The sequence below is a fragment of the Sceloporus occidentalis genome, unplaced genomic scaffold (assembly GCF_023333645.1).
Source record: "Sceloporus occidentalis isolate IW3139 unplaced genomic scaffold, rSceOcc1.0.p SCAF_366, whole genome shotgun sequence".
Classification (NCBI taxonomy): Eukaryota; Metazoa; Chordata; class Lepidosauria; order Squamata; family Phrynosomatidae; genus Sceloporus; species Sceloporus occidentalis.
Genome location: NW_028317346.1, coordinates 222,735 through 247,107, shown reverse-complemented (window position 1 = coordinate 247,107; position 24,373 = coordinate 222,735). Strand labels below are relative to the sequence as shown.

The 24,373-nt window shown below is 36.1% G+C and overlaps 1 protein-coding gene across 1 annotated transcript in view; it reads right to left on the bottom strand.

Annotated features, from left to right (window-relative positions):
• LOC149273576 (voltage-gated delayed rectifier potassium channel KCNH5-like) overlaps window positions 1–24,373 on the bottom strand; it is an 82,449-nt gene that overhangs the window by 43,983 nt on the left and 14,093 nt on the right. The window contains exons 2-7 of the mRNA XM_089506151.1: window positions 23,605–23,728; window positions 17,450–17,556; window positions 15,621–15,749; window positions 7,196–7,311; window positions 4,873–5,265; window positions 68–497 (exon numbers count right to left, since the gene is read on the bottom strand). Of these exons, the coding sequence (XP_089362277.1) occupies window positions 68–497; window positions 4,873–5,265; window positions 7,196–7,311; window positions 15,621–15,749; window positions 17,450–17,556; window positions 23,605–23,728 (1,299 nt within the window). The remainder of the gene's footprint in view (window positions 1–67; window positions 498–4,872; window positions 5,266–7,195; window positions 7,312–15,620; window positions 15,750–17,449; window positions 17,557–23,604; window positions 23,729–24,373) is intronic.

Genomic DNA, 24,373 nt, shown 5'->3' with positions numbered 1-24,373 from the left:
CTTCTTACGTATTAATTTGATTTAAAAAATATTATTATGAGTATTAGATAAAAAAAAGTCTACTTACAGCCAACCATCATCATGGCAACTGAGAAAATCTTCTCTCCGTCGGTTGTTGGTGCTATATTCCCAAATCCAATTGTTGTAAGGCTTGTCATGGTAAAGTAAAGGGATGATATGTACAAGGAGTCTTTACTGGGTCCACCTTCCCATTGCCCTGAGCCGCTGGCGTTGTATTGATAAGGAGTGCCAATGCTTAATCCCAATTGGTACAGCCAGCTGTCCGTCTTGATGGTGTTAGTGGCCTCATCGATGACTTCGTAGTCTCCGATGCTGTACCATATGCAGGCTAGCCAATGGGCCACGAGACCGAAGACGCAGACCAGAAGGACTAAAACCGCTGCTCCGTACTCCAGGTAATGATCCAGCTTTCTGGCCACGCGACCCAACCTCAAGAGACGCACCACCTTCAGCGAACTGAAGAGGCTGCTGATACCCTGAAAAGCAACAGATCCCCATTACACCAAGTTCACATTATGCTCCATGCCAAGGGAGGGCTCGATAAATCAATTGTTCCTACACGCAATATGAATTTTTTATAAAAAAATATTAAAAAATTGAATTAATATGATAGCTCAGTGGTCCCTTTGAATTTCCATTTGTCCCTTTCCGCCCCCCCACACCTTTTCGTCAAAACGCATCTCCTGCCGTCTGCGCTCACTTAGTAAACTCACCGCCATTAAATCCCAGTTTGGTGGCGTGAAAACAGAACCCAAGAGGGGTATTGAAGCTCTAAAGCTGCAGCTTCCCCTAAAGATTAGTCATTTTATTGTTCTTTTTATAGGTAAAATAATGCATTAAAGTGCATATAATACAACATTCTTTGTTGGCTATGAATTCAGATTCGTACACACTTCATTTCTAACTAATTTTGCCTAATTTGTGCATTCATACATATCGCCTCCAGAAATCAACGCTGCGGAATATCATGGTGCTATATAATACAATAAATAATAATAATAACAAAAAAGAGGACACATACAAAAAAAGTAAGTCTTAAAACTCCAAATATTCAGTTTTTACACTGGTTTGTCCGTGCAAGAGCCAACTATACGCAAACAAAAACAAAGCTCAATCATGATGCAGTAACCGTTTTGAGTGATTTGAATAGTAGATCCTCAATCATTGTAAATGATGTTTCGTTGGTTGAGATCTCGGAATACTGCAAAAAGCCCATTGAAAATATTGCATCAAACCGCATTTTAAAATGAAAAATCTTTCAAATTTCATCCCAACTTAAAGGGCGAGAAGCCTAATTCATTATTCGAGAACGAATGCGCCAAAAAACAAAACGAAAAATCGGTCCACATTGATTTTGCTCGCCACACAAGCAACGAGTGTTACAATGTTTCCCACACAGAAATGTTGTGTGCCCAGTGATAACCTTATCTTCCAAAGCTCACTTTTTTAAGAAAAGGCCTTGAACTGCCGAAATGTTTTAGTTTTTTTAATATTTGACAATTATTTATGATTATTTATGAAAGCAGAATATATCATATGCTTAATAATCACATTGAATTGGGATAAATCATGATAAATATGCTAATACACTGATCTCTCGGCCCCTTTTTGGGATAATGTCGCATTTTAGAGCTAAGGAGGATTGAAGGATTTGAGAAGAAAGCTGTGTCAGCACGAGACACTTACCACGGGAAGAAAATGTCCCTGAAAACAAGCAACTGGTTCATAATAAGCATTGTTTTTATTCATGTTAGAACTCACTATTTGTAAGAACTAAATAATTGGCTTGGAACAAACGTGTTGCTTGCGGTTTGGTTGTTTGTTGTTGGGCAGTGATAGGGTCACAGGTAACAATTAACATTTAACAAGTCCAACAATTGGAAAACCGTGACCTCCTGATTAAACGTCCATCAGAATGTTCAAAATAGACGGGAAATGCTGCCTAATGTAAACACCAGATTGCTCCTTTTTATTGTGTTTTTTGGTTTTCTCTTTTATTTTTTTTTCCTGCTTCCTTTTGCTTTCGGGCAATTACCATGAGCTAGAAATCCCCGTGCAGAAGAAAAGAAGATTGTGCATTCTATAAATAAATGCCTCATTCAAATGTTATTACACCTAAAAGTGTGTTTCAGAGATGTCTGGAAAGTTTTTTTTTATATAACATTGTCTGTGCTGCACGTAGTGATCTAGGCAATAAGGCGTGCGACGCACACGCAGACGGCCGTCTGTTGTTGACTTTTAATTGCTGATACAGTAATCAGCGATGGCCCTAGAGTCACTCCATGTCCAAGACAGACTTGACGTTCCAGAAATATGTAGAGTCCTAGACTAGCCAGGCGAGGAGAAAGCAGAAGGTGGCCCAGTGACCCGGGGAAGCGTGGTTTCACCCGGAGACTCCAGGTCAAACCCTGAGACTTCATTTGACCTTTTTTTCTGAAGCCCCAAAGAATATTGACATAATGTATAAAAAAAATTGCAAGAATACTATCAAGAGGAAAGAAGAATGGAGTAAAAGAAGCGAAGATGGGCAGAGGAGAAGTAAATGAGGAGAAGTGGGTGAGGAAAAGCAGAGAAGGAGGATCGGAGAAGCAAAGTAAGAAGAGTAGAGAAAGAGGAGTGGAGATGGGGAAGCGAGGGACGTAGAAGAGGTTGTTGTAGAAGGTAGTGAATTAGAGTGAGGATGAAATTATGAAAATTCTGAGCTTTCTCCTTTTTTCATTTGTTTCATTGGGGAATCCTCCTCCTTTTTCGTCATTCGTACGAATTCGTGAAATTAACAGAATTTGTTAAAATTCCCAAAATGGCACAACTCTAATATATATATAAATACCCACAGTTACATCCTTTTTGTATATTATTATGTCTCTTGGTTTCTTGGCTCACGTTGTGGCCCTAGATACCTACACCGGTTTCTTTTTCTGTGTCATATGCCTGTAAAATCTGAAAGAGCTTTACACCCTTGAAAAAAAATGACAAGGTGACACGGAGAAGAGGCTTATGCACAAAAAAAACCACCCACTTAATAGCAAATCAAAAACTGCGGGTTCAACAGACAAAAACAGTAGGTGGAAAACAGAGGTAAATATAGGGATAGAGGGAAAGTAAATATGAAAAGAAATTATATTGGAAAGCATGGGGTATAACCCACCAGGCAGCATGGAGAACGGAGATCTTGTTTAAAAAGTACCAAAAAAAGTTTCACAATTCCAAAAAAACCTAAGAACGGGAATGTCTGAATTTGATCTTTTTTTTAATTATTAAAGATGAAATAACGATGACATAGTTATATGACTAGAAGACTAGGCAACAGCCTATCAGTGCCTGCTTTTTGTGTCACCTGAGAAATAAGTGATCCCATAAAAAAAAAAGATTAGGAAGGCAACATTTTGGACAAATAGAAGAATTATTTCCGAATTAAATTACTATTAGGAATTATATTTTTTAATGGAAGAGAATCTATAGGAGGCTGAACTATATTTGTGATAATTACAAGTATATCGCTAATTTGAACAGGATACCCTTCACGTTAAAAACAGAGTATAAGTGATATATGAACATAGTTGTTAAAATTAACGGCTGAAAGTTACAAACAAATTTAAAGTTCAGGACGTTGGATAATTATTTAGCTTTATGGTCGTTGGAGTAGCGCGTATTTTGTTGTTATTGTAATTGTATCGCTGTAATAAGACAAGCCGACTCTTTTAGCTCAATACCCTGGATACCAATAAAACCTTTAATCTTCTGCCAGTGTCACCGTGAAGTGGGTCATCGGATGACAGGGAGACGCTGCCGGCCGGCTGCACAGATGGCAAATCTTTATTCTGTTACTCTATCATCTTTTTACTCAAGAGCATTTCCATCTCAAACTGGCTCTAATTAACATTTGTTTATCTCCTGCAGGGATTTGGACGTGAGTGACCGGTATCTAACGCTATCGAGGAACGAGTAATTGCTGGAAAGAGCAGAAATGAAATGCTGTGCGGTATTTTGCGTGGGAAATAAAGGGAATTTAACCTAAGCGGGAAACACTGTAACAGTTATTCTGTTCTCTCGACATAAGCGGAACAACAAACATTCCATTTTCAAATGTCTTTCTCTGCTTTGTAAATGCTTCTATGACTTATGCCTCTCATCCATTCCTTGGTCAGCGTTCCCTTTATTCCCCCCCCCCACGCACTCTTAAAACTCTTATTACCCCCGTTTTATTGTCCTCCTCTTTACCCACCAACCAGTAGAATCAATGTCGTTCTCTCGTCTACCTCTTGTGTGTGTACGAACATTTGTCTACTTCTTGGTCACCATCGTTTAGAGATGGGTTGGTCGATGCCAACTCTTGATGGAGAGTTGGCTTAGTGGCTTGCTCCGATCTTGCCACTTCCTTATGGTCCTCTGTTTGTGGTGGGCAAGTTAACTTGGCTACACAAACCAACACTAGCTGGCCCTGCAAAGTGCTTTGATAGGCCCTGGTCCATTGTTCAGTCATCTTTATAACCCAATTTACCCTTCGTGGCCTGTATCTTGGGCTTCCATCAGAAATCTTGGAGCTCAGTACAGACCTAAAGCAATGGGCTTGTGGTCCTTCACCAATGACAAAGCAGGAGCAGATGTTAGATGAGCTTTTCAGCCAATGAATGGCCTATGAGAGAGTAGGGAGGTCGGGACCCTTTGCTTTGACAAACCCAGTGGTACCCCCTGATGGCGGCAATGCCAGTATCTCTTGCTCCAACCCATCTGACCCTGCCGCTCACCAGTTTTCGCTATATTTCTATTTAAATCAATTTAAATTAATGCTTTCTCCTCTAGACCAGTGAAATAATTTTAAAACATCATTATAATTAAAGTTAAACTTACCTCGTCCACATTTTCAAAAGCATTGATGATGTCATATGGTAAACAAGACAGCAGGTCTATAACAAACCAGGTTTTCAAGTAGTTCATTCGTATTAATTTAGGGTCTGAAATGACTTCGCCTCCGGGTCCCACAAACGTTGTATGAAAATTTAATACAATGTCGACTAAGAATATAACATCCACCACGCTGTCCAACACCAGCCAGGAGATATTGTTCTGTTTGGTCTTGAAAGAGACATTGTAAGGAACCATAATTGCTGTGTAGAAAGTCAGGATTAGGATGACCCAGTCCCAGGTGGTCTTAAACGCACAGTAGTGTAGGATAATGTGAGGTGGGGTTTTGGGGGCTTCTTGCTTGTATTGGGGAAGAATATCTGATCCTAGCTGTAAAACCTAAAAATACAAGGAAATACAACAAAAAAGGTAAAATAATGTAATTAAAAAAAAAATTATAAATTAATTTTACCCTACAAGCAAACAATATAGAAAGCACAACTTCCAAATGCATAAAAAAAAAAAAAGATATTTTATTATAATATAATAATAATGATTAATATTATTTGATATAATAAAATATTTGATTAGATTTTTTTATTTCTTCAACATAATTTAATTTAAAATTATTTTCATAGTTTAGAGTTTTTAAATCCTTGTTAAGTCTTACAATACAAATACAAAAGAGTTCTGATTCCTTTTTCAAATAATTATAAGATAATAGTAATAAGTAATTTATTTGGAAAAATACATCTTTAGTGGAATATTAGAATCCAACAAGCTCATCCTTAATGGAATTTTTGAAAATAACTTTTTGTATTTTTTTTTTACTATTTTTCCTTACATTATGTTGGTCTAAAATAAGATTTAAAAATTATGCTTTTATATATATATATATATATATATATATATATATATACACATACAGTATATATATATATATATATATATATATATATATATATATATATATATATATATATATATATATATATATATATATATATAAATGTATCCAAAAGGGGAAAAAAGCGTACTCCTCCTCATTATGGTTGTTATCTCTAAAGGGATACTTTGCATCCTCTTCACCTGAGATGGTGTCCTTAAGGCAGTCACTGAATCGTTCCCTTGTGTGAATACTCAAGGGAAAGTTGGATTGTAGCATCAACATCAAATAAAATACTATTTTAGGATTTTTTTTTAAAGGAAAATCTATGCATTTAGGTTGCTTTTATTAACTCTTACAGATAGCTTTATCTACTTTCACTATCTGTGTAGCAAACTCCTTTGCATTAAAGAAAAAAAGTAACAGTAGAATTCCTTATATCTTACATTTTGATTAAGTTCCAAGGGCTAACAGCACTCGTTGAATTTTTAACTGGGGTAATCTAAAGATCTCATCAATACATGAATCATGCAAGAAAGGACAGTCCACAGTCTAGCATACACTGCGTGGAAGGGAGAACGGGAGAGTAACCTGACCTCGAGGGGGATTAATTACAGATGTGCAGAGAAAGAGAAGCCTCATATCTTTCTACCTGAAGTGTTGAATTTTTAGAAAGTGCTACATAATCAGATGCACTCTCCAATTCGGACAAGTGCAGCCAAACGGTACAAAAAGGCTGTCAGCAAAATTAAGGTGAACCATTGAAACATTTTACAAAGACAGAATATAAGATGAGATGTATATACTATATAGACCCATTATATCTGTAGATGGGACTTATGATGGCTCTATGCTGTTGCTAGGTTCCCCAAAATTAGATGCAAAACCAGAGACTTTTTTCTTGTGCCTTTGTAGGCCCTGTGATCCCCAATCATGATATTTAAGCTAGACTTACATTTTTTAATCAATGCTTTTAATAGTTCAGCCACATTATACTGTATTTCTTGACCTATATCTCTTAAGCCCTTAACGACCGGTGACATAGAGGATACGTCACAAAAACTGGTCCTTGAGGACCAAGGACATATACCCTACTTCATGACAGTGCTCTAATTGAGCACTGTTACATTCTACAGGGATTTAAATGCCCGAGCAGAAGTTCGGGTCCTGTTCTTTAATGAATCTTTAGCATAATACTTAATATTTTTGGGCCATTTTAAAAAAAAATCATTTGTGGAAATTTGAATTGCGCATTAGAGAAATTGGACCACAGAATAAGTTCTGCTGTTGGATTTTGGTTCCAAAATTTAAGAAACTGGCTAAATATCCCAATGTCTTAATTCTTAATTTAACAATTTGGCATTGTTTCCTTAGATATCTGGAATTAATTCTCTCTAGAATCACCACCAACACCAATACATCCGAGAATTGACGTCATCTTACTTCCGCTAATCTGGAATGCTTGTGGACCACTTCTGTTTTGTTCATCGGCGTCAACTGCTGCAAAACGCTGCGGCTGTTCGTCAACGCTCGGGTTAACCTGGCGAATTTTGTCCATCCTTCAAAATCAGGGAATGAGGAAAAAAATAAATAACAGTTAAACAGTGAAACAGAAAACAATCTAGTTATCGTTTTTACATAAAGCCTCAATTCATTGTTTGGCTTATTGAAGCAACAGCCACGCTTGAGTATCCCAAATGCTTGGACATTTGCTTGGACCCCATCATTTGCTATCATGTAGCCTCCAAGAAAAGGGAGAAAGATTGAAGTCTCCCCCCAAACTTTCTACCAAAACGTCTTAAATAAGTTTCAAATTTCAGTTTTAAATAACATTAAATATTATTTATATTAGTCAAAAGTATTATTAAAATCCCTACCAGCGAATGTATTTATGGCATTTTACTCTTAATAATAATAACATTAATGTTACTTAATGAGATAATAATTATCTTTTTTTGTTTACATCTCATAATGAGTTATCATTTCTAATGACACTGATTTTATTAGGGAAATATTTCTTTTTTTATCCCTAAAATACAGTGTAGACTTCTAGCTTCTCTGCCTGGTACTGAAAAATACTGGAATCTTAAAAAATAAAGCAGTACAATTATAAATGTCATTTAAAAAAAAAGAAAAAGAAAAGAAATCTGGACAATAACCAAAAAAAATAAAATTAAGGGTCAATGGAAGATGTGGGCATTTTTCAAACACAAAACAATTATTTTAAAATTGTAATTATTTTAAATTGTCTTTGCGTTAATGGGAAGTATAATATCTAGTCATTCTGACTCATAAACTGTCCAGACATTTCAGCAGAGGATGTTGCTTCACCTTGTAAAAAAAATATATATTTGTTATTCTGAAAGTTAAGTAAAGACATGTAGGACTATTCGCCAAAAAAAAAAAGAAAAAAAAATACTACGAGTCTATGATATCATTTTATAATTGCCAGGAAGTTAGAGCAATTGTGACATCACTGGAATAAAATGCCCCAAATGACCTTTAATAATAACGGTAGAGCATTTAGAACTAACATCTGGTTGAGGCTTGCAGCTTATGTAAGCTTATTTCCGACAGAGGTTATAAAATTCCGCTTATATTCTATAGCAGGGCAGTGACACAAAAGACAATCCATCTAAAAGAGTGTAATTAAAACTGGAGTCCATTAGATGTTGGCATAACACCAAGGGTGACCAGTCCTTGTTCTAAGTGTCTTCTGGAAATAAAACCTGGCATGACTCACTTTTCATCATTTTTGTTTCCTAGTTAAATAATAAAAAAATTAAAAAAAAAAGTAAAAAATATAAAATGAATTATAAAAAAAATATATTAAAATGGGTATGTCTGGAATTCCAAATTTTTCTATTTTACTCATAATATAATAATTTTAATACTAAGAAAATAACATTTGAATGATAAAGAAACTTATTATCTAACCTTTTTTTTTACATTATAATAATTTCTATATTATTATATTATTATATTAATTATTATAATTACATTGTTTCCTAACAAATAAAAATATGAACTCTCTAGCGGTAAATATTTAATAATGTTATAACAAAAGTCTGTTTAACCATTGTTTTTTGTTTTTTTTTACTTTATAATAATATACAGTGTGCTTTTCTAATTCACATTCTAAGAGCTCAACAAACAGAAAAAGTGAATTCTCTAGCTATAAATATTTAATGATATTAAAAAAAAGTTTCATATAGAAAAAAGTTAAATGTTTGATATTGAACACCGCACTGCTACAGCTAAAATTAGATTTAGTTTTTTGTGATTGAATTTAGAAGTTCTACCAAAAACAAGTATTTCGATAGCGGCTGTATTTTAAACATCCCTAAACTTGTTTCTGAGCGCTACAAAATTTGATTAGTTTGACAAATTATTCCAGTTTAGATTCTAAATTTGAAATTGCTCTCTTTGCGATACAATGTATCTACTGGTTTACAAACAATGGGGGTTTTTTTAGGGCACAAAAAAATGAAACGTACGTCATGTGACAAAAGGGAGCACACACGCATGTAAATGAGGAATGGAAACGCACAATAATTCGCTATCTCGTAAGAAGATCGGGAAAAGGAAGGGTCGTTATAAACACAATGAATTTTGAGTTACAATATGAAGGAAAAAACGTTTTCTGATTCTAGAACTACACGGAAATAGACGTAGGGAGGGGAGGATTAGTACAATACTAAGGAACACTGTCTTTCAAATATTTTCTCTGGTGCGGAGATATTTATCCCTCTTTTTTTGGGGAAAAAAAAAGAGAAAATGTTGAAGGAAAAGTACATTTTTTTAAAAGGTAAACCATCTCATAAAAAGTAAAACTTTGCTTAATTTAAGAATATCTTTGAGGATTCAAACATAACTTACTGTAAGCCCTCTTCCCCTTCAGTTCATCTATCAAAGCATTTTAATCTTTAATGATTGGTTTAATAGATTAGCCAATCGGTACAAAGGATACTTGTCATTAGAGTTGACTATTACCCATGGACATTGGATATTTTCACCAAAGATGAATCCAATTAAATCACATTGCACCAGAGAGCTGAAAAACAGTGTCCCTCGATTGATTGTAACCAATTTATAAACATTAAATAATTTATTTATATAATTTAAACCACCATATATGGTAAATTAACCTTTTGGATTTATTACTCTGTAATCCTGTTTGCCTAGGGTTTTGGTTAATTATTTTTCTGGAAATCTAGACGTCTATACAAAAATTTTTAAAAACACCAATATACCATGCTACAGTGTTTTGGTGAAAAAACAGGACAGGGGGTATTGGAGATGTCTCATTGCTTATTCAAGAAAAGGCATCTCAAATTGTTTCAGATCTGGTTGTCCAGCTGAAGGACCAGGAGAAGGATGGGTTATTTGGGGGGGGGGGTTGTTTGCACATTTTCCATCCTACTTTAAAAAAAAAATAATAAGTTTTGCCCTATAAAATGACTTATTAGGGCCAAAATTGCAGCCCATATTTCCCCAGAAAGTTGAGCATTTTTGTGGTGGCTTCTCTCCTGGTTTTCACCATTGACGTTTCAACGAACAAACCCCAGCGTATCTCGGGAATTAAGATACACTGCACACCTAGTAAAAAAAAAACATCTACATCTACCCAAAAGAAAGAGAAAACAAGATCAATATCTATAAAAATCCATAATAACGACTGAAACTTACTTTGAGTGTTTTTTACTTGAGTTGTTCCAAGGTTAGCTGTATGAAAAAGAAGTCCCGTTTTGTTTTTTACATAAACATAAAACATTAAAAAAAAAAATTCAAGCACCTCCAATGAACAAAGTAAACAATGAGTAAGTAATGGTAGAAATGAAGCACTAAGTGGATCCATGGAGATGGAGATTCTAGTTATGTGGTTATTTCTTAAATACCAGGTGTTTCAAATATCCTTTCAGAGGAGAAAAAAAGGTTGGCTATGAAGGACATCCGGGAGGCAAGCAGTGGATGGGGTAAGTACCTCGCAGGAAGCAAAGGGGTTCTTTCTTGTCTAATTGTTCCAGGGCCCCAAGTGTCTTAGTGAATTGACATAGAGAAAAGAGAGAGAAGAGGGTAGGGCAGACACAGGCACCACTTTGCTCTGCCATCATTATATTTAGATCCTCATCTTTCAGGTTAACGAGAAACGGACCCATTTCCCAACTGGGAACCTTTCTGCATCTCATTCAAGTAGAGCAGAGGATACCAAGAACACACAACATGGTAAAAGAAACCGCAATCTCCGACTCGACAACTATTCAGCTCATGGGCTCATCAGATCACAGGTCTATAGGACTTGGGGGCACTAAATGCTCATCGCCTTGGCGACAATACATTTCTACTATTCTATTATTACTACTGGTTATTGTGTTACATTGTATTCTTTATACATTTCTACTATTCTATTATTACTACTGGTTATTGTGTTACATTGTATTCTTTATACATTTCTACTATTCTATTATTACTACTGGTTATTGTGTTACATTGTATTCTTAATACATTTCTACTATTCTATTATTACTACTGGTTATTGTGTTACATTGTATTCTTTATACATTTCTACTATTCTATTATTACTACTGGTTATTGTGTTACATTGTATTCTTTATACATTTCTACTATTCTATTATTACTACTGGTTATTGTGTTACACTGTATTCTTTATACATTTCTACTATTCTATTATTACTACTGGTTATTGTGTTACATTGTATTCTTTATACATTTCTACTATTCTATTATTACTACTGGTTATTGTGTTACATTGTATTGTTAATACATTTATACTATTCTATTATTACTACTGGTTATTGTGTTACATTGTATTGTTAATACATTTCTACTATTCTATTATTACTACTGGTTATTGTGTTACATTGTATTCTTTATACATTTCTACTATTCTGTTATTACTACTGGTTATTGTGTTATATTGTATTCTTAATACATTTCTACTATTCTATTATTACTACTGGTTATTGTGTTACATTGTATTCTTTATACATTTCTACTATTCTATTATTACTACTGGTTATTGTGTTACATTGTATTGTTAATACATTTCTACTATTCTATTATTACTACTGGTTATTATTGTGTTACATTGTATTGTTAATACATTTCTACTATTCTATTATTACTACTGGTTATTGTGTTACATTGTATTGTTAATACATTTCTACTATTCTATTATTACTACTGGTTATTGTGTTACATTGTATTCTTAATACATTTTTACTATTCTATTATTACTACTGGTTATTGTGTTACATTGTATTCTTTATACATTTCTACTATTCTATTATTACTACTGGTTATTGTGTTACATTGTATTCTTTATACATTTCTACTATTCTATTATTACTACTGGTTATTGTGTTACATTGTATTCTTAAGTTACGTTCGTGTAACTCAGATAACTCTCCAACTAACATCTTCCTGCGTCGCTTCTTCTTAGTCTTTCTCAAAGATACATATCACTACCGTGCCACGCGAACGACAAGTGGTTTTCTGCTTATATATTAAAGATGTTAAGGTGAAGAAAAGGGGAAAAACAGATCACATTACCGAGGACATTTAGAAGCGAAGGTAATTGTGGGAGGAACAATGTATGAAAACTTGTAGGAGCCCACCAGGGACCCCCACACTCAATCCTCCAGTTATGTCTTCGGTGTAAACGTCTCATCTTGCGTATTGACATTTAATGTCATAACAATGATAAGCAACGAAGAAATGTGTTTCCTTTGGCACTTTAAATATTTTATGGTATTGTGATTCTTATCTTGTGCTAGGCACAGAATTAGAAGGTAGGCACAGGGACAAAAATTCCCAAAACAAAACACAAATTTAATTTCTAATTTCAAAACAACGTCTAACTACTTTGCCTTAAAACTCCATATTATGAAAAAAAAAATGTTTACGAAATAAATTATATTAAAATTATTGCATGTAGGAAATAATATTTATAATAATGATACTTATTTGATGGGTTTTTTTATTCTGTTTTTAGAGAAAACTCTTTTTTAGTTACAGTCCTGTCGTAGAAATCCCTCCTTTTCTCTCTCTAAGGCTGCCTCAACCAAAGGTAAAGAGCTACCTAATGGGATTGGGCAGGAGTATTATTATTTTATTCATTTATTTATTATTATTATTATTATCATTATTTTATACGTACCAAATATTAATATTAATAATAATAATGATAATTTAATAATAAATAATAATGTTGTCTTTCTTTTTGTTTAATGCATTATTTATTTCAAATCCATATATAATGTTCTTTTTAATTTGTGACCATGGCTAGAAGCATTGTATAAGTAAGCTAGCCTGTGGGATGGTTAAATTGACATTATTTTACATGCAGGTTATTTAAAGCTGGATTTACTCCTTCTTATAGCTCCCTGCTATGTTTTCAGCTTTTTTTATTGTGTTTTAGAATTTTACAAATTAATGTTGCTCATTTTACAAATGAAAGTATGTTTTTTTTTCTGCAGGGTTATTGTGACTTCAGTTTGAGTAAAAGTGTACTTTGCATGCGCTGCAAACAACAATCGTTCACAGGGAAGCGTTATGAGATCGAAACACGAGGCCCAAATGTTTTTTTTGTTTTGTTATTGAACAAGAAATGAAATCCACGCAAAAAAACTTTAAAATGTTTGTGCACTGCATTCAAAACCATAGTCTTGCTCTACTTAAAAAAGGCATGCTTTAGGTTTGAAGGGGAATGCCCACTGACAAATGAAACTCTACGTAGGAACGGACTTCATTAGCATCGCCATAAAGCATCAGCTCAGTGTGGTGTGTATTAAGGGAGCGCCATCCAAAATATCACATGACTGACATCCAAGTCTCCAGATAAAATGAGTTTATTGGGAGAAAATTAGATAAAACCATTTTTTGTCAACACGACTGACATTACTGTATACAGCGCTGGGGATTATTACTGTATACAGCACTGGGGGTTATTACTGTATACAGCGCTGGGGAGTTATATTACTGTATACAGCGCTGGGGGTTATATTACTGTATACAGCGCTGGGGGTTATAGTACTGTATACAGCACTGGGGGGTTATATTACTGTATACAGCGCTGGGGGGTTATATTACTGTATACAGCGCTGGGGGTTATATTACTGTATACAGTGCTGGGGGTTATATTACTGTATACAGCGCTGGGGGTTATATTACTGTATACAGCGCTGGGGGGTTATTACTGTATACAGCGCTGGGGGGTTATATTACTGCATACAGCGCTGGGGGTTATAGTACTGTATACAGCGCTGGGGGGTTATATTACTGTATACAGCGCTGGGGGTTATATTACTGTATACAGTGCTGGGGGTTATTACTGTATACAGCGCTGGGGGGTTATTACTGTTTACAGCGCTGGGGGTTATATTACTGTATACAGCACTGGGGTTATTACTGTATACAGTGCTGGGGGTTATATTACTGTATACAGTGCTGGGGGTTATATTACTGTATACAGCGCTGGGGGTTATATTACTGTATACAGTGCTGGGGAGTTATATTACTGTATACAGCGCTGGGGGTTATATATTACTGTATACAGTGCTGGGGGGTTATATTACTGTATACAGCGCTGGGGGGTTATATTACTGTATACAGTGCTGGGGGTTATATTACAGTATACAGCGCTGGGGGGTTATATTACTGTATACAGCGCTGGGGGGTTATTACTGTATACAGCGCTGGGGGTTATATTACTGTATACAGCGCCGGGGGGGGTTATATTACTGTATACAGCGCTGGGGGTTATTACTGTATACAGCACTGGGGGTTATTACTGTATACAGCACTGGGGGGTTATATTACTGTATACAGCGCTGGGGGTTATATTACTGTATACAGCGCTGGGGGTTATATTACTGTATACAGTGCTGGGGAGTTATATTACTGTATACAGCACTGGGGGTTATATATTACTGTATACAGTGCTGGGGGGTTATATTACTGTATACAGTGCTGGGGGTTATATTACAGTATACAGTGCTGGGGAGTTATATTACTGTATACAGCGCTGGGGGGTTATTACTGTATACAGCGCCGGGGGGGGTTATATTACTGTATACAGCGCTGGGGGGTTATTACTGTACACATCACTCGAGGTATAAATGTATATATATATATTAGATTAAAACATAACCTCAGTGAGATAATTCTGTTTCTCTGGGCGTGGAAGAAACCACGAGCAGCACAGCAAAGTAGGAAGAAATCTGGACGGATAGAATTTAAAGCACCGCAATAGAATTCACCACATGCCAAAGTCACGGCAATGAACATACCTGAGAAATTCCCAGGGATTGCCCCATCACTCACCCTCTCCTGCTCCAAATGGGAGGCTGTGGGGGAAAGACCCGGGTTAGGAGGCTGGGACTGGCCCACAGTAGGTGGGAATAGCGGCAGGTGCAGGCAAATCTGGGAGAAGATTGGTTGGATCCAAATGCCACTTCCTCCCACTCAGCGCCATCTTTAATGAGGGCCAAAAATGGCAACCACCCTGGGCCAAGTTTTACTTTAAGGGCCACAGCAATTATTCCTAAAGCCCTCTGCTATTGCTCACTGTGGGCCAAAGAGCCAAAGGGCCCTCTAATGGAGGCTTCCCAAAGCCTCATTTCCCAGTCTACCACCACCCGAAGAGCAGCCTCACGACCAATATTAAATACTTTGCCAAACAATGTTGTAAAGAACATCTTCTTAAAATTTGGGGATTTTTTAAATTATTTTCACCAGGGTATGTAAAAATAACCTTTATGGAACATAAATGCAATGGCTGACGTTACTAAAAGCACTGCATGCCACACACACGAGGCGCCTGAATTACAATAAAAAACACAGTTACCTCTCGTTGAGTCATCTTCAATGGGTTGTTTGAACAAAGTAATGTCTTTAAAAGTACACAGAAACAAAACAACTTTGTCGTGCTCGTTTCTGATGGGGGCAATCTGCATATAGAACCACACGGGAGTTCCTGTAAAGAAAATATTTTATGGTTTTAATCATTCTACATGAAAAACAAATGAGTTGAATTTCAATATTTGCATTCGAGGATGAGGGCCCCCAACTGAAGAAGACTTAATGGGGGCTTTCTATAATGATCCCGTTTTTTAATGCGTTCTACACATTCTGGGCCACCCTGGTGTTCCCTAACCCAAATACACAATGATAACACCCATGGTGGCCCTGTCAACCTAATAAATAATATCTTCTGGGGTAGCAGTCATTATTTGTGAAGCCATTGTGCTACGCTTGACCCAGGACACTTCCCCGCGGATCAACCATGGCTAGAGTTCCTTCTACCATATGCTGCAGTTTTAATTGTCTTAGGATCTCACACTCTGTCCTAATGTCTCCCTTTCTCTGCCAACCTCTTCCGTGTCCCCGTCTCCTTTTTCTTTTCTTCATCAGCTTCTCCCCAATGTTAGCTCCATTAACTAGGACTCCAAGAGCACAGATTTGCGGAGAAAGAGAGGTGCAGAAACGCTCTCCTTTCTCCACGGATCTGTCTGCATTATTCTGGCCTCATGGAGTACTTCTGCAAAAGGACGGAGCCACGGAGACCGCCTCTCATCTGCTTCTCCAATCGGGGAGATGGTATGGCTTCTACAAAAGGGCGGAGCCACAGAGCACACCACAGGGACAGCCTCTACCCCATTCCTCCAATCGGGCGAGAGGGTGTGCATGGGAGTTCCGCCCCTTTTGCAGAAGCTCTCCAGGAGGCCAAAGTCATGGTGTGAAGGTAAATGGAGCCAATATAGAGGAGAAGCGGACCAAGAAAGAAGACAGAAGAACAAGAGGAGGCAAGAAAAAGGAGCAGAGCCGTAGAAAAGGAGACGGGAACACAGAACAAAAGAAAAATTAGTCCAAAACGTTTTTGGTCCGTTTGCACAAGTCTACCCATCACTGTGCTCGTATCTGTAATCTTTACAGTCGCTTATAAATGCCATGGAAATTAGATAATTATGTGCATTTTTAATGCGAGAAAATCCAGACAGCTTCAAAAGGCCCCAAAACACACGGTGAAGAAGTCAATAAAAACCAATGAGCTCTTTAAAGACTTTATCGACACAAGTAAAAACAATCTTTATTTAGTGCTCTAATCCACTTACAGATAATCAATAAGGGGAAGACTTTAAGCGACCCCAGCACAGAAGAAAATGCTGTAAGAGTTTAACTTCTAGATTGTTTTCGTCAAACATGGAGCCATATTTAGGGTAGTTACCATGGAGACTGACGGAATATTCCTTTCCGATTGCAGCAGAATTCTAAATATGACTCAAGAATAGAACATCCGAATATATCTGTACGTTGAGTCTATCAGACATATAATGACGGAAGATATCTGGAGGCCAGAAGACATCTCAGCCAGCATTAAAATACGATCAAGGCTTTTTTTTTCCCCCCAAGAAGCAGCCTTGCCTCGGTCAGCAAAGAAAAGATGCCCTTGGCTTAATCAGTGCTGGGGCAAATCGGAATGCAAACGATTATTAGTAGAACAATATCTACGAATGCTTTCCTGTCTACTTTAATTATGTTCTAAAGGAACCTTCGTTTAGAATTCATTAAAACTAAAAAGGGCAAAACATTGAGGTTACCTTTGGGGGAAAATGTTTTCAACGAATTCTGTTCAAGATACAAAATAACCAAAGCAAAGCATTTTTAGATACCTACTGCTTTTTTTGTAGAGAAGAACTTCAAAGCAATTGGACTCGTAATTCTCGAACGTCTGCCTGACCTTTTCAATGGTTTTCTTGTCCGTAAGCTCTCCGTACATAAAGCTAGAAAGGAACACACAATCACTGGTAACTCAACACAATTTTTACGTTTATTTAACCCCTTAAGGACAATGGGCGGTCCCTAAACCCATTGAAAACAATGCATTTTGAGCCGGTACATGTACGGGCTTTGTCATTAAGGGGTTACATTTTATTTTACCAGGAAAATACAGTAACAATAAAAGCGGTTGGCGCACACTGTTTAGAACTCAAATACGGCTCTTGTAATTTCAATAAGTTATCCGATTCTTGCCGCTTCCTATGGGAATTTATTACATTCCGAACATCAAAAAAAACCTTATTTGTTAAAAAAAAAATCAAATTCCAAAGGTTTTGATCGATGTAAATGAGATTAACGTACATGTAAACACCTGGATTCAAATAACTTGGAGAGAGAGAGGAAAGCACCAGCTTTGAGTTGAAATACAATTAGCTCACAGAACAGAATGATATATTACACTTCGCCGCAACGTTCACGGGTTACGCGCGATTTTTAATGTTTTCACGTTCAGGCTCTGTTTTTTTTCCCGTTTCATGTGTTTTTAAAGTCAGCACGAATTAGTCTGTAACATTGTTTCTATTACCTTTACTGGGATTCCTACACGTCTAATACATTTCCGTTTAATTTGTTAATTTGTACCAATGTCCAAAAAACGAGACGAAAAAATAAAAAAGGGGAAAGCTCAGAATTTTCATTTGAAATTCATTGGGTTTTTTTCTCACTCTCTCTCTCTAATTTTTTTTTTTTTTTTTTTTTTTTTTTTAGATAATTTATTGGAATTTTTCAAATATATAAAACACATATCAAAAAGATACAGAGCATATGAAGAATATACACAACAATTCTTTGGTAAACCAGAGTTACAACTCTTACTGATACAAAACCATTAAGGAAAAAATAAACTACTCTGGTCCACTTCACATAAACTACAATAATATCCTTAAACAGTACTAAGACGTATATAAATCTTAATATTACCCAACATTCATACACATACACGCAAGACGCAAACAAGCGAGATTGGCGGTGGGAGGGGTAGAGGTTGAGTTATCGGTAACTATAATGTACTCCGAAGACACTATACCCATTGGGGTCTTTCAAGGGAATTAAGGTTAGTACCCAAAAGAGTATATCTATGTGATAGAGACAGAATCGTTTGAATGAATATCCATAATATAATTAAACCACAGGGACCATATCTGGTTATATCTCAACAGATTTTGATTCATCAGATAGAAATATTTCTCCATCTTAGCTTGGTGGGTAGTTTGATCCATTACTTCTTTCCAAGTAGGGGATTCAGCTTTCCTCCAAGCTCTAGCAATGCATATTTTAATAGCTAATAAGATGTTAACTGCCAATAATTTAAATGCGCTAGTTGAAGGAGGAAGAGCTAAATGAAAAAGCCAGGTATAAGAGTGGATAGCAAAGTTGCATTTAAAGATAAATGAAAGAAGCTTAGTAACTTCTAACTTAATACTATCCAGTTTACAACATGCCCACCAAATATGGAATTGAGTCCCCTCCTCATAGCCACATCTCCAACATAGGCTAGAGGTTACATTAGAGAATTTACTTAGCCGGGAGGGAACTAAATACCAGCGATGTAGCAACTTAAAAAACATCTCTTGTATATTAATTGCATGCACCGCATTCCTGACTTGTGTCCAGGAATCAGCCCAACTCTCAATAGGTAGTATGATCTCGCAATCAGTTTGCCATTTTTCCACAGAAGCAGGTATTATGTCGTTCTTTTGCGTATCCAGATACGCTGACATCAAAGAAATTAATTTTTTTTTCTGATGCTTATTAATTAATAGATCTAATTCTGAAGGAGGATGGACCATCTTAGAACTCAAAAAATACTTCAATCTAATATATGAAAATAATTCTTTGTCAGGAAGCTTAAATTTAGTTTGTAAATCGGAAAAACTAAGGAATGAATCATTCACTTGTAAATCTCCAAGAATATTAATATTATTTGAGATCCAATTTAGTAACTCAATATCCTGAATATAATATTTAAGAACCTTCAAAGGAGTTAGAATTGTAAATTCCACATCTATACTTTCAAGTGATCTAAACTTATAGCTTGTTTTTATTGCGTCCGTTATAATCGGATTCATAAAGTTTAGTTTTTTCGAAATAGAGGGGCTAAGCCAAAAAAGATTAAATAGATCATACTCATTTGCCTGACTACGTTCACAATAGAGCCATCCCAAATTTGTATCCTTTTTAATGTCCCAAAATAGGACATGTGTAAACATTACAGCTTCATGCAGCATTCTAATATCTGGGAATCCCAAGCCCAGATATCTATAACTTCTTTTTATTATTTTCTGACTTATTCTGGATTTACCCGATTTCCAAACAAAGGAAAGAGCCATTTTAGAAAATTTATCCAAGATATAACCCGGGACTCGAAGAGGTATTGTCCTAAATAGATATATAATTTTAGGGATTAGATAAGATTTTACCATATTAATTCTGCCGAGCCATGATAGCTCTATTGATTTCAGTTTTTCTATAGATGAGGCAAGATTATTCAATACAATTTCATAGTTCAGGAATACTAATTTTTTTAGATCAAACATTAATTTAATTCCAAGATAGTCCACCAACTCCTTTGAGCAATCTAAATGATATTGGTCCACAAAAAAAGTCTTTTGAGCAGAAGAGATATATGCTGAGATCGCCTGGGTTTTAATAAAGTTCAATTTATAATTCGAATATGAGCTGAATTCTCGGATAACTGACAGGGCCGCAGGGACTGATACTTCTGGATTTGTCAAAGTAAGTATAACATCATCAGCGTATAATGTTATTTTAAAGGATTGTTCTTTAATTCTTATCCCTTCAATATCTTGTAATGACCTAATTTGAATCGCCAGAGGTTCAATTGATAACGCATAGAGCAGAGGTGCCAGCGGACACCCCTGTCTAGTACCGTTAGCAATATCGAAAAATGTAGAATTTAAAGCAGGGCCTGTAACTTTAGCGGTAGGATTGCTATATAAAGCCATTGTACTTGACTTAAAAAAACCATTAATCCCTACCGCATCCAGAGTCGCACTCAAAAAATTCCAGCTTACTCTATCAAACGCCTTCTCGGCATCTAGAGCGAGAAACACTAATTGTCGGAAAACAAATGGACCAAAAACAAAACTCTTTACTTCATGTATCCGTTTGTCACTTTAGGTCTCGTCAGACCCTTTGAATATACGGACTGTTAGAAGCCCTGCGGAGATTGTTGGCGCTATATAAATGCATAGTATGAGAGTTTGGGCTATTAGATGATTTCCTTTTTCTTTTTCTCCCGTGTGTAATGTAAAGGAGTAAGAACCATACCGCGTAACTATAAAATCAATATTAACTCTGCGTGTTATCGCTCTCTATAAAAGCATAAACATTTTCATGTAAACACCGCGTCCCAGAGCACAAATCCAGTGCCCTAATTACCTTGCGTTGCTGCGTATCTGTTTCCCTTGCATCTAATAATTAGTGTGCGAATAATAAATATATGTAAATAGGGATGGCATGGGATTAATTAGCCGAAAAACCTCACAAACAGAGACCGTAGTTGTAAACAGCCATCGACAACATCAAAGGAATGCGACTGATTATTTAAGGGAAGAAACATTTTTATACTGGGCTCATAAAAATAGTAGTAGGATGCTTGGCACCAGGAGTGCTTTTTTTTCTGGGGGGAGTGGCTCCAGAAATGGGTGGGGCTAGTTACATGAAGGGGCGGGGCTGGTCCAAGAGAGCCTTTAGGGGGTGGGAACTGGGCGAGGAGCAGGAGATTTAGGTGGGTAGTGGGCGTGGCCAAACTCCGCTACTCTACCCAGAGAAAACAGAAACTGACTCGGAGATCTAGGGAAGTAAGACTTCACCCGGAGACTCCTGGTAAAGCCCAGAGAGTGCCTGGTTGACATAAGCTGATGAACCGAGTTTTTAGATGGATTGCTAGTAACTTTTTACATCTCCATGATGGCTGGAAACTCAGGGGCGATGTGAAATCTTGGTTTGCCTGCCACTTGAAATAGGAATCAAAGTAAAAACTCAATAAAAAGAACTCATAAAGTGTTCCTTATCATCATGCCTGTGGCGGACAATCGAATGGCTCAGTCTCAACCACCAAGTTGGACTCTCTGGCACATGAAAGTCTATGGAGGAACAGACTTCATTAGAATTGCCAGCTCAGTGTAGTATTTGAGAAGGGAAAGTCACCCGAAATATCACATTACACCCAAAGAGACCATTCTGAAGTGTAGGAAATGTCAGATGTGGAAAAAAATGGAAAATGTCAAAATATAAAATATTTGACTTAAATCTTTAAACAAATGTACATTTATAATTATTAGAACGTTTATTTAAATGCAGTAGCTAAATGTGTTTAATTTTTTTTGCAGCCCTTGGTTTTCTTGAATTGAGCCAGAATTGAGCGAGATATAATATTTCTTAGGCTTGGATATAAAATTCTGCATTATTTACGGTCATCAGAATTTTTTTTTTCTAAGCCGCTAAAAAGAGGTCACAAGTGACAAATCACACGTGATGGGCAGAAATTTCTTACTATTATTTCAAGCCTAACCCGAGGCAAACTGTTTCAGCCGCTTCCATCGCTGGAAATCTTTCTCCTTCCACTGAACACGCTTAAACGGTAAAAAAAGCCCCAGCTCGTTGGATACCCCGCTCTGTTTTACCGCAGAGCAAGTAGGAGAAAGCATTAAACTGCTCGCTATTGATGGCTATGCTCCGTTGTAAGCAAGTTATCCTTGTTTGTGGAAAAATAAATACTTAAAAAAAAAAAAAAAACCACGGTAGACGCTTTCCTTTAAAAATAATTACGATTGTTGAAATTCTCAGCAGAAAAAAAAAAACATAAAAAGCAATTTTGAGTTGAAGATCAAATTTGAAGAAAGGAACAGTTGGAATTGTTTTGGGGTTTTTTTATGCCTCGGCTTGTAAAATGAACATCAGAACCATGACAGTGTTATCAACCAGCGTCGCTGCACAGACGGCGCGCGAGACAAGGTCCTTCGGCTTTTTAACCTTCTTGTCAAAAAGGAACTTAAGGCGTTTGTTAACGGTGCGGCATGGCTGCCAATTTGGCTCTTCTGCGGAGGAACTCAAATCGATTTGCGGCTTCCTTAGGGTACTTCCAAATTGATACTAACAAAGTTTGCAGGATGATCTATTTTGCTACTTATCTTTGTTGCTAAATTGGATATGAAGCAGCGGTTATGGAACATATCTGATCATATAACAGCATTTTAACAGCAAGCATGGGTTTGATGTTCCTAGTTAGTAGAAATATGTAGCACACGACAAGCTCATTCAATATAGTCGAAGAGTTATGTGTGGTCATTAAAATGTAAGATCCTTCTTGTGAACTTGTTTGATAGTTATACGTTATCTATGGTGATTGAAAGATAAAGTCCACCTTGAGATGTTTTTATAGTTCAAAAATTATATATGTTCATTAAAAGATGAGGTTCATCTTGAGAACTTTTTTATAGTTCAGTTGGAGGATGGGGGAGAGGACGTCACCGGAAGCACTGGTCATATTGTTCACGTGAGAGCAAAATGGCAGCGCTTTCGGTGACGTCCTCTACCCTGATTAGAGGAACTTGCCGCGCTATGTACATGGAGATGCAGATGAAGATAGAAGATTGAAGAGAGAAGAGAAGGAAGAAGAGAAGGGAGAAGAGAAGGGAGAAGATGGAGAGATGTCAGGGAACATTTAGAGAGTGTAAGAGAGACATTGTGAACGAGAATGAGAGTGTGAGAGAGCGAATGAGAATGACCTTGGGCCGACATATTTCGGACTGAAATTCTGGACTTTTTGCTTTCTTTTATCCGATTCCTGGGGGGCGGGTCTGGCCTCATTTTTGTGGCTTTGTAGGAATCAACGAATTCTAAAAATGTTCAATTCGCACGAATCCGAATGCACAAGTCTCATAAATACAGTATTACATATACATTTATACATTTCAAATACATATATGCAAACACATTTATTAACAGAATTTTATAGTAAAACATACCTGCAAGTACTGCTTTTCTGCATGATGTCAGCTCTATGATACCCAGAAAGCTTGCAAAATCCGTCATTACTATAAACTACAGGCCAGTCCACAATCTGTGCATTTCCCAGCAAGAAACTTGATTCTGGAGAGAAAAAAGTAATTGTCAGAGGAAAATAAAACAGAACAATAACGATTTAATTTCAATATTGCTTCTAGCAGGCATAAATAGAAAGCAATAAAAAGTATGACAAGCAAAATAATAGAAATGAAAAGTAATTAAAATAGCACACAATACAATAATTAAAAACTTTAAAAAAATAAAAAAATGAAATAAAGTGAGCAAATCATAATTTAGTTTAAAAAAAAAACATATTTAATCAAACTTCTTGGGAAAATATGGTATAATATATTATAAATCCGCTCATGAGCTTCAGACAAATGATTAATATTCCAAATATTCAGAAAATGTTTTAGGATGTACGAACTGACCAACAGAGAATAGCTTAATTAATGAAGCAATACGTTATTTTGTAACCTTTAAATAACATTATTATTTTCAAATAATTACTCATTTTCAAATTCTCAATAAGCTAATCTGAAATGAATGCAATTTGTATTCACAGGAATGAGTAAGCATGAATATTATGTAACAGAACTTGTTTCAGCTGATTATAATTTTTTTATTCATTTATTAAATTTTTTATTTGTTTTTTTTTTATTATATTATTGACCTTTAAATTAATTACTGTACTGTACTGCTGAAAATTCTGAATCAGCATCTTGTTTG